Here is a 14,684-nt window from a genome sequence, read left to right as displayed (position 1 = left end):
TAAGAAAATATAGGCTCAGAAAGAATTATGTGATTGTTCTAATTTTATAGTGAGAAATGAGAGCAAACAGTCAAAAAAAGTGCTCACAGGACCAACACTCTTTTAGGATGCTTAAGATGTCAGTGACACACCTTTGTAGCACAGTCACACAAAAGCATCTAACATTTTGTATAAAACATCAAATCAAACCTCTACTTTCCCTGGCTGACCAGAAGAGGAGACGCCTGACTGGTTGGTACTTTCCATCTCTTCTACAAGCAAGCTCACATGTCTGTAATTATAGCTCAGGGAACCTGACACCTTCTTCAGGCCTCCGGGGTACTGCATCTACACAGTGCAGACACATCCAGGCAAATACCCACACAGAAAAATACATCATTACAAAAAAGGGAAGGGGGCTGAAGAAATGGCTTTGTAGTGAAGAACACTGCTGCTCTTCTAGATGTCTAAGGTTTGATTCTCAGCACCATATGGCAGCTTACAAGAGTCTGTAACTCCACCTCAGGGGGACCCAATCTTCTCATACAAACAAACATACAGGCAATGCATTTTTTAAAAAGTGTTTTGAAGGCCAGCCGGTCTTTGAATTCAAGGATCAAGTCACTCCTCACTGCAAAGAAAAAGCAAGCCATGAATAAGCCTGCTTTCCACTTTAGGCATCCCCCCAGCACTCCTGTTCTTCAGGGGTCCTTGGAAAAATTATTGAAATGAGGAACAAGAGGCTCTGATTTCTCAAAAGGCATTCAAGTCAAGCAGGCAGGTGGTCTTATCTGAGCTGATAAGCTCCACTGTTTTATTAGATTAAGAAGAAATAAAAATTAACTTATTGAGATATATTTAAAGTACAAGAATAGTTTTTAAAATATGATTATTTAAATGTAGTAAAATTACTCCACTTAGTCAAGATAACTGTTCTTTCCTTTTTTTTGAAACCAAAACTAGTAAGCAACCAGTCCATAGTAGTCTGGCTTGAGCATGGCAGACCACAGTCTTTCCTCCCTCATGAAGTCCTTGCTTGTCTTTGTTTTCTTTCTCTTTCTTGTGTGTGCGCTTATGTGTGCATGTGGTGTCTGTGTGCCGTAACATGGACACAGAGATAAGAGTATGACTCACAAGAGTGGCTCTCCTCACACCACATGGACTCCAGAGACTGAACTTAGGTCATCAGGCGTGGTGGTAAGAGCCCTTGTCCTCTGAATGATCTCAGTGGCCACTAACATTTCAATCGTGGCAAAGCAAAGCCAACAACACAATAAGATTGACAATTCCAAACCTGCTTTATTCAGGTGGCTGACAAATGCAGTTCTGGCTACAGGAAAATCTTCCTCAATAGCAAGCTGGCCCCCACAGCCCAGGTGTATGGACTGAGTGGCATCTCCTGAATATACTATTTTTAGGAACTGGCATTAACAAATGCTTAGCAAGTATTTATTGACTGTCTGTCAGGCCTACTACATGTCTTACATTTTCCAACAAAGAAATCCCTGGGAAGGCCAGCTAAGGTATCCTGTAAATACAGGCCCAGCATAGCTGCAGAAAGGAATCTCTAGAGGGCAGAACTGAGCAATGTATGAAATGTATAAACATATAATTGCTGTATGTGATCAAAACAAGGTATGTCACAAGAAGCTCAACTAATTATGGAGAATTCATAGGGCAGAAAGGTGTGCTCAGTGTTAACATACAGTTCAACACTGTTTCCAAGTTATGATTATTATTTACATACAAAAAATACAAGCTTAAAAATATGTGCAATGTTCCAAAAACAAGAATTACACAGGGAGAAACCCTACAGGTTGCACATCCTTTTTTGTGCTGTACTTTAATTCAGCCATATACACCAGGATGATTCTGACGAACAACTGTGGACTTACCCAGTCCCAACCCTGGACCAGAAAGTCAGAAGAAAACCAAAGTGAATATTAAAAGATTTTAAAAGCACTGTCACTAGAGATAAACTCTGAGGAGTAGCTGTCCTTTGTCACCTTCAAAGCTTGAATGGCTGTAGGTTAAGAGAAGCTGACTGATCCTCCTGCCTCAGGAGGTTGTGATTTCCTCGGATTAAGAGGAAAAGTGAAAGCTCAAATTCCAGTTTTACAGTGAGAGCTCTGGGAAGCCTGTGGTCAGTTTGCTGGTGTGCTATTACCATTCGTGACTAAACTGAAACTGGTTCCTTAGCTTAGGAAATTAATTCTTTAAATCTAGAACCAAAAATTACACTATTGTTAAAAAAGAACAAAATTTGTTAGTTAAACCTGGTGGAAACCACTATACAAACATGTCTTTCAGAAAAAAAAAGTAGTTTGGACTTATAAAACTGAACGTTGTAATTAGAATATATGATATTTTGTAAGTAGAAAATTCTCTTAACAAAACCCCTTCATGAGACAAATCTGTTCATTAGCTGTGCTGGGTTCAAGGTCAGAACTGTTATGATCAGTGCACCTCTTCAGCAATGTGCAATATACTTCAAAGGATCAAATGCTCCCTAAAACTTTGAAGATGGTGATCTTCATGGTATTTGAAACTTTTCCTCCTTGGAGCAGATGCCACAAACCATCGTCTTGTGGAAAGAAGCCTCCTGGCTTAGTTCTTGCTCTGAGCTCAAACACCAAACACACACATGCAGAAAACCAGCCCTTCCAGCAGCTCCTAAGCTCTTCAGACTACTGACCCCAGCTGATACAGAGGAATCTGTGGCCACCTGTAGTCACTCGTGAAGCTTCTACAGGCACTGGAACCATACTGCAGTACTGCAGTGGCTATAGATATTGATTTGGGCATAAAGGGCAAGAGGACCAGGTATGAATCTCAGCTGTATACACTTAATTGCTAAACAACCTACTTAACTTCTCTAAGCTTGTTTTTTTTTTTTTTTTCGAGACAGGGTTTCTCTGTGTAGCTCTGGCTGTACTGGAACTCACTCTGTAGACCAGGCTAGCCTCAACTCAGAAATCCGCCTGCTTCTGCCTCCCAAGTGCTGGGATTAAAGGTGTGCACCACCACTGCCCGGCAGCTTGTTTGTTTTTAACATACATTTATGTATGTATATATGTGTGTACGGATGTATGTATGTATGTGCATGCCACAGCATGTCTGTGGAAGTTAGAGGACAACTTGCAAGAGTCAGTTCTCTCCTTCCAGCGCAGGTGGATCTCGGAGAATGAACTCAGGTTTGCCAGCAAGTGTCTATACCTATTGAACCATTTGGCCCAGCCAGCTTCCTCTTCTAAGAACACAAATAGTAATTCTCATCTTTACCACTGCACAGGCATGTGCATACACACGCGCGCGCGCGCGCGCGCGCACACACACGCACACACACACACACACACACACACACACACACACGGGGGAGTGGGGAGAGCAAAATAATGCCTATGTCAGAGGCCTGTTTGGGGAACAATTTACTTGTCAATTGGCACAAGCAGACACTTCATAAATGGTGGCTCTTAGAATAAATGCTGTCCACTCCTATGTTCCTACACAGTGTTTTGAAAGAGGAAGTCACCTGACAGATGCTTCCACATTTTAATTGCTGGCTCTGTAAGGTAGAAGGAAACTGTGGTATTTCAACAGCCACTTTGTACCTGGGGCTAGGCTGTAGGTTGAGTATAATCAGGTTTCTGGTTTACAGTTGCTCCCCTTTGCATTGAGTTAACTGCAGTGTCATAATTTCAGACGCTACTTGTCAGATGGTACATAACCACTGGGCTTGTTTATGGGTTGAAAAGCAAGTAAGTGCTACTACAGTTAAGCCGACAGTTAAGCTAGTGTACAGAACAAGATGCACAACTGCTTACCAGAACGGGCAAATTCCTAATTCAGCATGGGCCAGTTTCCCCCAAGACTTGAAGAGAACCTGACCACTTACTTGTTCTAAATTTTTCCTTGAGGACATCCAGATCCTCCTTGAGAGCCATTTGCATCCACACCAAGCCCACAGAGGCCACAACGCAGGCTGCGAGGATGACAAAGGCACAGAGGGGACAGCAGATCTTGCAGCATCGGGCATAGTCTCCCCTGTTGGAAGAAAACATTCACCAATGAGCGAGAAGGTAGCTGTGATGAGAACAGCTTTATTAGCAACAGTATGCTCCTATGCGATTATCTTCTCTAATGAATGACCAATGAATTTACCAAGGATCACAGGATAACACACTTGCGTCTAATAGGAGGAGGTTGCAAATTACTGAATATGACCCGTGAAAAGTTCTACGGGGTACAAAGGTTTCAAACTGCACAGGAAACAGGGAGTTCCCGTGGGCCATGGGAAGAGCTTGCAGGTTCTAGATCACTGCTGTCAATTCAGGAAGGTGGTCTTTGGAGCAGAACTCGGTTTGAGAAGTGTAAATGACAAGAAGGGCCCAGTGGCCCATCTGCAATCCAAGTACCTGGGAGTCTGAGGAAGAGGGATTGCCAAGTTCTATGCCTACTACTAGAACCTAGCTCAATCCTTAGTAGTAATAAGATAAAAAGAAAGAATGGACAGAAAGAAGGGTAAAAATGAGTGGTTCTATGGAATTCTATCCCTTCACTGTAATTTATCCCCTTCCACACCCTCACCCCCCCCATACATGCTCACTTAGCCCAGGAGACCTTGCCTCATTTATTGAAACTTCACAAACTCTTGACCAAGTTTTACTGCAAATGGAATGAGAGAAACTAGATCTGCTGGCTTAAGTGGACACCTGATATTCTTTAACTTAACTGCCTTGGCAGTACAGAAATAGAAGCACACTAGATTTCACATCAAACTTCATCTAGTTTTCAGTTCTAAACTAAGGCAGCAGGGCAACTTTCGAGACTCACACTTCATCAGATGACCTTCACAACACAAACTTGGAAAAGTCCTTAACTAACCAGTCTTAACAAAAGCACACAGATTCTGAGCCCGCTAAAAGATCACAAATCTTTTAGGACCCAAGCCCTTTGCCTAACTCTGGTCTCTACACCCCAACGGACTCCCTTTGCTTTTAGTTTGCTCTCTGACAGGTCCAAATGGCTGAGGTTTCCTTCAGTTGCCTCACAAACTGACCTCTTAATCCCCCAATCCTCAAAGCTCATTTGTTTAGTGGTTGCTCTACCTGAAACTGGTTTGGTAAAAAAGACTGCTCCCCCCACCCCCATATTATTTATCGAAGGTTCACACTTTCAACAGTAAGCCCTTCACCATATTCTCCTATCACCAATATCTAAGCTGGTTAAGAAACACAAAACGAGTATTGGTCTTAAGGTCCCTTGACCTACTTTTTAAAAATGCCTAGCCCCAAGAGCCTCTCTGCTCCTCTGTCTCCATGAGTAACCTTTTTAATTCCTTCTTGGGCTATGAGCCCATTCCCCAAGTCCACACTTCCACCCTAGATTTGAAGCTCTTGTTAGACATTAGAGTGACTGCTTACTCTTTATTAAGAGTTAGAACTTGCCCTGTCCAACATCCTTTCTCCCTGTTTTCCAAGGCCTACTTCCCTTTTTCTTCCAAGGGACTCCCCTCTCCTTCTCATCCATTTGCCCGGCTGGTAGTAGTGCAAGATGCCTTTTGCCCATTTCAGCCCTCCCCACTGCTACACTCACTTGACAAAACGAGAGCGATTTCCAATTGCTCCAAATTCCTCTTCGTCTGTGCTGGACTCTGAGTCTGAGTCAGGAGGCTCAGTGCGAAGCAGGCGGTGGCTGCCTGAGCCTTGCTTGGTCTTCTTTCTCCGATGGTCACCAGCCAGGCCGATCAACGCATTGAGCTCTTTGCGCTTTTTCATCTTTTTGTGGGGGGTGAGTGGCGGGCCCACTCCTGAGCTGCCAGGTTCGTAGCCAACACCCAACTCTCTCGCTGACTTGGAGCTGCCTTCCAGGGTTGGAAATCCTGGGCCTGAGCCCCCTGATCACTCCCACCCAGAGGTGGGACTGACCAGATCTACTGAGGGCTGGAGAATAGAGCCCAGAGAAAATTGGACTCAGGTGGATGGGGGATGGGGGGTGGGGGAAGTTACATAGAGATGGCCAAGGAACTGGAGATCTAAATGGATAAATTTCTGAAACAACTATTACCTGTCAAAAGGAAAACGAAACAAAACAACCCGCTAAGTCAAGCACGAGATTCTAAGTCGTGTAGGCAACCAATATTTCTAGGAGTGCTCCAGAAAGCGGGAGAAAGATACACAAAACTAAGGTACTTTAGATCTCTGGGACAAGATTCCCAATGCAGAAGGAAAATAAACTTGTTTTTGAATGGGAGGAGAGGAGACTTTGCAGAGCAGGCAGTGGGAACTCGCTGATCCTTAACTGGAGAGGTGGTGACAGGAGAGCGCCAACACTGCCTGGGCGCCTAGAAAACTCCCAGGCCGGGACGCCCACCAGGATTCGGGATGATCACCTTCCCGTGGCTTCTGTCCTGAGTTTGTAGAGACCCGCGCGAGAGGAGCGGGAGCCCTGCTGCTAGGGCCTGGAGGGGGCGCAGTGATGAGGGGTGACCACCGCTCCGCCAGCCTGAAGTGTTCCGCCACCAGCGACTTCCGCAACTCACACGCGCCGCGGCCAGTCCAGCCGCGTCTCCGGCCCCTGCTTCGGTCGCGACTTCTCTGGATGTGCTGGCGGTGGCGGCCGCCGCAGGCTCCAGACCCGGGCCATAGCTCCAGTCTTAGCTCACTTCCCCTTTGGCAGCGGCCCCGGGCAAGGCTTGCCAGTAAGCCGCGCCCCCATTGGGCGCCCCTTGGTGACGTCACGCAGGAGGGCGCGTGTGGTGCTGGGGAGGTGGAACGTTAAAGGGGCCGCGGCTCTGGCTCGTGCTGGGTCTGGAGCCACAGTTAGTAGGCCCCGCCCCTGTCGGACCGCGGCTGACCGCATCAACTTACAGCGGAGGCAGAGTTTTGCTTGCTGAGAAGCAGGGGCGGGGACTGGCACCCGAGGCTCCACCTTCTGAAAAGTTCTTGAAAGACTCCATCCCTCTTACTCTTAGGTTCTTTAGGCTCATTGTTTTAATGGCCCAGTTGAATAATTCATCCGTCCTTCCATCCATCCCTCCACCCATCTATCCATCTATCCACCCACCCACCCATCCATCCAATAAATATTTACTGGTGGTGAAATATCGAGACTATTCTAGCTCTGGGGATGCTGCCATAAACACAATAACCAATGTGTTTTCCTTTCTGTATAGAGTTGCCAGATTTAGCAAATAAAATACTGAACACTAGTAAATTTCCAATACCAGATAAACAGTGATTTTTGGGGAGGGGGGAGGGAGTTGGACAGAGGCTTTCTATGTAGTCCTGGCTGCCCTAGAGCTAGCTATGTAGACCAGGCTGTTCTTGAACTCGCAAAGATCTGCCTGCCTTGGTCCTGAGTTCTGGGATTAATGGCATGCATCCTCACACCTGGTTTAGCTATTTTTTTTTTAAATTATAAGAGCCCTCCAATATCTATGACAACTTCATATTGAAAAATAATTCATTGTTTATCTGAAATTTAAATTCAATTGGGCTTCCTCTATTTTATCTGCTCATCTGCTCCAGCTTGTATTTGAGCATGAAAGCAACAATAGGCACACATATTACACTTTAGAAGTGGATGCATATTATGAAGGAAACCCAAATAAGATAGGGTGAGGCATGCCTGTTGTCTTTGATGAAGGGATTTTTGGGCATAGATCCTTAGGAAGCCAGAGAGTAAGTAAAATGGTATCATGAAGGAGTGCTCAGAAAGACCTGGTTTGGAAAAAAAAAAGTGATAGGAAATGAAGTTACAGAAACATCAGGAAGTAAACCTTGCAGGGTTTTGTAGAAGGAGTTTGAAAAACCATTGAGGAACATACTCTGAATTTTCAGTTTATAGAAGATGACTCTAGGGGCTGCAGAGATGGCTCAGGGATTAAGAGAGCACTGACTGCTCTTCCAGAGGACCTGGGTTCAATTACTAGCATCTGCATGGCAGCTCACAACTGTCTGTAACTCCAGTTCCAGGAGCTCCAAGGCCCTCATATAGACATACACGCAGGAAGAACACCAATGCACATAAAATTAAAAATAAGTAATTTTTTAAAAAAAAGATGACTCTGACTACTGTTTGGAAAATAAACAACAAAAAGAGAGGGAGCCAAGTATTTCTTCGGTCTGGATAGACATGAAGAGGACAGCGGAGTGGCAGTAGTGGGGATGGCCAGTATGCTGTATGCTTCTTGTAGATAGAGTTAAAGATATTTGTCGGTGGATTAGATGAAAGAAAATTAAAAAAAAAAAAAAAAAGGAGCCATGGACAACCCTAGAAGTTCGGAACGGTGCTGTGAGAAGAGCCTTGCCATTTGTCGAGAAGGGGGAAGGTTTGGGGACAAGGTCAAGAAGCCGATGATTTGATATCTAAATTCGAAATCCAGTAGGCTGCTTGGTATTTCCATAGGGAATTCTGGGCAGGAACGATGGCCTAAAATATAAACTGGAAACTCAGCAGACGTCAATGATATTTATAACATGGTGCGTTGAGCTACCTGGAAGGAAACCAAAGTGATTTAAATCCCTATATTCTCACTGTGGCAGCTGCACACTGCCTTTGCCTGAGGAAGCCCTCCTAAAGCCCAGGTGTGTGTCTTGATTTGCCTTTAAGTGTGGAACCCAGTGGTAAGCACCTAATTACAACCACCTGTTAGATATGCGATGGCATGTTCACATATGTGAACAGAGTACTGCAGAGGTAGGAGAGAGCTTTGGAGTCATGAGATTTAATCCTGTTTGCAATTCCAGCTCTGTCGGGAGACAGCTGTTGGACTTTCCTGGGGTTGTTTCCCAACTCTGTACCTGAAATAAACATCTACTTTGCAGGAGACAGTGGCTGATGCTTTTGAAGCCTGGAGTTGTGGTATAGATGCCCCATTTTTTATTGTCCCTTCTTGTTTCTAGAGCTGCTCCAACCAAGCACAGAAGCTACAAACCACATATGCCAAATGTACAGGTAAATGTCCCATTTAGCTTTGTTCTACTTGTTCCCTTGGCACCACTGGCTCCTTACCCAGTAGACACATGTGGCTAGTGGCCATAGAAAAGCACAGTCTCATATCATTCTATCATCACAAACAGTTTTATTGGTCAGATCTGCCCTGGTGCTTTCCTGGTGGGCTGGAAATGGAACGATGAGGTTACCAAACTCACAAACCGTTTCATAGACACAGACACATCTTGTTTATGGTCACTATAATCCACAGGCAATCGAGGTACCTATTCATGGTGGGAGGTCTTTCTATTGTAGATGCTACATCCATACCAAGGGAACAGTGGCTGAGTATCTCAGCTCAATGAGGGCAGGGCCAAGGATGCGCCACCCTCTGCCCTCATGCTGGTGGAGCTGGTATTTCTGCTGAGTCTGCATTTGGTGTCTCTACCTGTTTGGTCTTCTGTCTATCTTTGTTCTGGAGACCACACCTCAGTGTTGGGCAAACATCCCCCACCCCCTCCCCGGATGCTGAGTCACCCTCTAAGCACTGTATACCTGGTAGATATTTTTCTCAGGAGAACTTGGCTGTTTCTCTGGTCTATTTTCTCAGGGATGGGCCCCTCTAGTCCGAGGACCAAGCCAACACCATCAAGGCCAGGGCTCCCGAGGGGCCCATGCGGCCCTGCTTCACTGGGACTTTTGAGGTGATGCCTGCTTCTCCGTTGGGGATGCACATGCTGTTACCCTAATCCTCGGGATCCCCTATTTAAAACTTGCCTGAGAAGCAGCGAGAGTGTGTGCTGGTTCCCATGCTTCAGCATTCTCTAGAAAACCAAATATTCCTTGCTCATCTCAGCACCATCATGATGGAGGTGTGGCATGATAAACTCTTTAAATGCCAAGATGTCACGTAGGGTGGGTGACTGTTATCTACAAGCTTCTGGGAGTTCTCATGGGGTGTGTGTGGGGGGCGGGGAGCGGCAAGATCATTGCTGTCAAAATCACAGCCTGAGCAAGTTAAAGCCACACCTGAGAGCTGTACTACCTTGCAGTTCTCCCTGGAGGACATTCATTTGGGAAAGATGAGAATGGGCAGCGTGCCCAGGATTCTGGTCACAAAGTTGGATGCAGGGCTCCTAATTCCTGAGCTGAAGCTCTTCAAGACTTTAGAACCCTCTTCCCAGGACCAATGTCTTTGAATGCTGCTACTTGCTAGCTGTGTGGTCTTAGACAAATCGCTGAGCCGCTCTAAACTTCAGTATCTATTTCTGTCAAGTACTTTCAATGAACAGAACTCATGATTAGGTACATAATTCGTGAGGAATAATGCATTTTCACTTCAGGCAGGTTTAGTTTAAATAAGGCGGGGAGATAAGCTTTTCTCTTACTATAATTTCCTATGATAATAAGTTTATTTGTTCTCTGTTTAATGTTGTCCTGGTGATATGAAATGCATACAGAGGGTGAATGGCTATAGGACCCTGTCCTATGATTGGGCAGACACACCCCTCCCTTTCTCTTCCTGTTCCTGTAGTGAGGCCCCACAGAATCAGGAAGATGGGAGCGGCTGGGGAGCAGAGAACAGGCAGGCACCTGCCAATTGATCTCAGAGAGGTGGAAGTTTAGAGGTTGACAAGTGGTAAGTCTCTGTGTGAGGCTTTAAATAACCCTGTGCACACTCCTTTATTTTCACACACAGAGCACACTCAGATACAATGAGTCCGAATTTCGAGATGGCCACTACGGAGCAATAAGGCCCAAGTATGAGGTCCTCTGTGTACCTGTGTTGGTTACACACTCGTCAAGCTGGCCTTGACTGTACCTAGCCCACAGAGCAGCTGTACCAATGCCTTGTGCTTGATACACTCACTATAAATGTCCACAGACGTCAGCTATTCCATTAATATGATTATAAATTATTAAATATATTGTCCATTCATCAAACATGCGGGGCTACATCTGTTTACTTAACCGAAAGAACAACGTTTGTTTGCTGCAAGATCTCTGTTTGGCATTGTCTTTGTTGATTCTTTGCTGTTGGTTTAAGTGGGAGGAAGCAAGAAAGATGCTTAAACACTTAAACAAAGTTTAAACACTTAGGTATTAAGACATTTCTGTGTCAAGCCTCACTACAGTAAGTGATTCTTCACCAAATAAGCATGTTATCTTTGACCTAATTATGACACAAATTGATGTTCAGAGATGGAAAAAGACTTGTCTGGGGACACACAGCAAATCAGTGGTTGGCTGCCTCTGAAGCCTGACTTTTTGCACCCGGTACAACAAACTTTGTTGCCTGGCACCTTTATCTGCAGCTCATCTTGAAAGATACCAGCAGCTGAAGCCTCTTACTTTCCTAGAATTGCCTCTTGGCTTCCCCAAGCCCCTTCCTATTTTTTTGCTGCTATGCCAACAGCTGCATCCTCTACCCAGATGATGCTCTTGAGGTCACTGCAAAGTGGAAGGACTGAGTGGTAGAAAAGTGACCAAACATGAAGCTAAATAACGGCTTCTCCCATGGACCCCAGGAAGGAGGAAGCAGCAGCTGGTTCCCAGCATTGTTATGGGCAGGGATGAAGACTGCCCAGCCAGAATACTCCTGTTCTAGCACACTCTTCCTGCATTGCTGTAAGCTTCTGTGCCTCTGCTTAGCATTCGCTGTGGTTTCCTCACCTGTTAACTGTGTCTTTGGCATCTAGGGCAGAGTCTAGTGGGAGAATCTCAGGGGCTGGAGTGAGTATTTGGAATGGATGAGACTAAAGAGTGCCCAGGTGTTGTTGAACCTACGATCCCATCTACCTGTGCAGTCACACATTGTTCCAAGTGAGCTACTCCTTGTTGGTAAGGTTTTGTGTGCTGTACTGAGTACACTCAGAGCCTGCATGTGCTCTCAGGAAGTGGTAAAGCCCAACCTTGCAACCTTTGGGTACATGCCACGGGGGGGGGGGGGGGGTTGTGAGAGAGAGAGAGAGAGAGAGAGAGAGAAGTTTATGTAGGAAATATTCTTGGAGAAAAGGCTTCCAATCAACCTATCTGGCCTTTACACCAGGCTTATCTACTGAGACTTGGGACTACAGATGGTGAGCAGTTCCGGGCATTAATCTCAGTGACCTTAGGCACACTCTTCTTTCCTCTTGAAGCCTGTTTCCTGTTCCATGAGCTGGAGCTAGCAACAATCCTCTTCTGTTAGTGCCAGTGGCAAGAATTTAATAGAAGTGGTAGGCATTAAAGGAGTTTGCTAGCTACAGTGAGGGAGCTGGGAAGGAGGGAACAGGCTCCGGAGAATCTCATTTGAACCAGGGAACTTGGCACAATCTAGAGAAAAAGGGAATAGGTTAGAAATGGACCACTCTTTTAACTGAGGTCCTGGCACTGTGTGTGTGTGGTGTATGTGGTATGTGTGTGTGGTGTGTGTGGTGTATGTGGTATGTGTGTGTGGTGTGGTATGTGTGTGTGGTGTATGTGTATGTGGTATGTTATGTGTGTGTTGTGTGTTTGTGGTGTGGTGTGCGGCCTGAATGATGTTTGTGGGTGACAGTGAGTGGTGGGAGACACTGAATTAATAAATCCATATGGGGGAACTGGGCTCCCCAAGTTCTTTTGTGAGGGAACCACTATTCTGGCTTTGTGGGTCTAAGGTCCAGCTCCATGTAATAAATAATGTCTTCTCTTAACCTGAGGACTGGCGTCAGGAAGGCAGGAAAGGCAGCCCTCTGCTGCCCTCTGCTGCTTTTCTGGGTAACTGCATGCCTCCAAAAGAAAACGGCTATTCACATACAGTAAAAACCCTCCCTCCACATGTGTCCACCACAGGGAACACATGTGTGTGTGTAGGACTGGAGGGGGGCTGTGGGCGGGGCGGCGGGGGGTAGTGATAATTTTACAATTTTTGTTTCTTTGGAAAACAAAGAAATGTATTTTCATTTTAATCTCAGATGTGGGTTATGTAGCAGCAGACTATGATTTGCCTTGTGCTATAGCAGGGGCATGATTTTTCCAGCTACAGATAGTTTCTACAATTGTGTAGCATCTGGAATTCTGGGGACTTTTCAGAGAGTATATAAATATAAGGGCCCTGAGAGGCAGGGCAGTTGGTTAGTTGTTAGTTGTTGCTGGTTGTGGTTTAAGTAGTTGTGCACAAAGAAGAAGCAACAAGAAGAAATTAGATATCCAGATGATGAAGATCAAACTTGCCCCAAGGAACGCAATGCCCGTAACCAGCAGGAAGTAATCTAACAATAATGTTGCCCCCTTTCTGACTCCTGACTTTATTCAGGGATCTCCTTCCTTTGCCCTCAATCCTTTTGTCTTTTGATCTAGTGCTATGGGGTTGAAAGGGTGGAAGAAAAGGAGTGGAGAAGGGTGGAAGAAAGGAAAACCCATTAAAGTATCCAAAAACAAGTGATAGAGAGAGAAAGAGGGAGAGAGAGAGAGAGAGAGAGAGAGAGAGAGAGAGAGATACGAATGAAGGAGGAGGAAGAGGAAGAGGAAAGGGAGAGATGGATATTCACCAACAATAAATGTATAGTCAACACTACGATACAAAATACAGAAAAAATAGGAATGGCATCAGGAAGGTTTTCAAATGGTAACATTAATTCTTAATTTTTCATCACTTAGTATATTCTGAACTTAATACAATCTTTGTTCTGGAGCTACAGCATAGTAGAACCACACAAGATTCTTGCCTATGAGGTGTGTACATTCTAACAAAGAGAAGTGATTACTAAGTCAGATGGATAAGTACATACGTTATAGATGATGAAAATTAGAAAAACCAAGCAGAAAAGGAGGGCAGTGAGCTCTGCTGAGGAGAGTGCAAATCTTGAGGTAACATTTAAATAAAGATCCAGTTGAGATTAGACACTGAGGAAGAAGAGATCAGTGAGCTGGAAAACAGCAATAGAAAATACCTAATCTGTAGCACTGAAACAGGGCAGGGCCAACAACAGCAGAACAGAGGTTCAGAACCCACAGGACAGCAACAATGTTCCAACGTACTTATAATCGAGGCTCCAGGAAGGCAAAAGGCAGTGAAACATTCTTGGGAAATTTAATGCTAGTGAATCTGACAGCTTAGACACGAAATGGGCAAATTCTTTGCACATCACAGATTACCAAAGCTTCCTGGGTGGGCAGAGGGAATGGATGACTTTAGTAGCCCTCTATTGTTAAGATTCTATCAACACTCTCACCTCCCTAAGTGATAATGAAGAATAAAATTCAGAGAGGTGAGAAGCACTCTTGTCATTGCCCAGCTAGCTGCTCCTTTTGGTGTACTTAATACCCCCAACCCTCAAATAACAACAAAACATCAAAAACATGAAAGGTATTTCTAAGTTGTTGTTGCTGTTGTGTGTGTGTATGTGTCTAATTGTACTTAGGACCTCACATTCACACACTCAACCACTGGGCTATATTCCCAGCCCAAATTTTTGGAGGCAAGTATTAACCTGCTATTAAATTAAGAGAAAAACATTCCAAGAGAAGAAAACTAAAGGCCATGTTTTCTTATGAAAAGAACACAAAACAATATATAAAAGAGTATATCAGGACCAAATGAGACTAATAATAGAAATGAAAGGACTTAAGATTTGAAAATCAAAAGAACTCATTATATTCCATGTAGGAAAACAATATAACCATTCCAATATATGTAAAAAAGAAAGAAAGAAAGAAAAAATTTAAAAAGCAGTTGATAATGTTGAAGAAGAGATGGTTCACAGTGTGATAAAGGATGTGTACCCAAAGCCTACAGCTGAATGCTG

At 44.7% G+C, this 14,684-nt stretch overlaps 1 protein-coding gene across 3 annotated transcripts in view; it reads right to left on the bottom strand.

The window, feature by feature from the left end:
• Efcab14 (EF-hand calcium binding domain 14) overlaps positions 1-6,699 on the bottom strand; it is a 39,678-nt gene extending 32,979 nt beyond the window's left edge. Inside the window, exons 1-2 of one of the 3 annotated variants that reach the window (XM_006503006.4) lie at positions 5,575-6,699; positions 3,875-4,023 (exon numbers count right to left, since the gene is read on the bottom strand). In XM_006503006.4, coding sequence (XP_006503069.1) covers positions 3,875-4,023; positions 5,575-5,756 — 331 coding nt within the window. In that variant the 5' untranslated portion in view covers positions 5,757-6,699. The remainder of the gene's footprint in view (positions 1-3,874; positions 4,024-5,574) is intronic. The other 2 variants (NM_001368627.1, NM_172698.2) reach the window with 2 other exon arrangements.
• Positions 6,700-14,684: the final 7,985 nt, after the last annotated feature.

The sequence above is a fragment of the Mus musculus genome, chromosome 4, assembly GCF_000001635.26.
Source record: "Mus musculus strain C57BL/6J chromosome 4, GRCm38.p6 C57BL/6J".
Taxonomy (NCBI): domain Eukaryota; kingdom Metazoa; phylum Chordata; class Mammalia; order Rodentia; family Muridae; genus Mus; species Mus musculus.
Note: the sequence above shows the minus strand (reverse complement) of the source record. Positions and strands in the feature narration are given on the sequence as shown.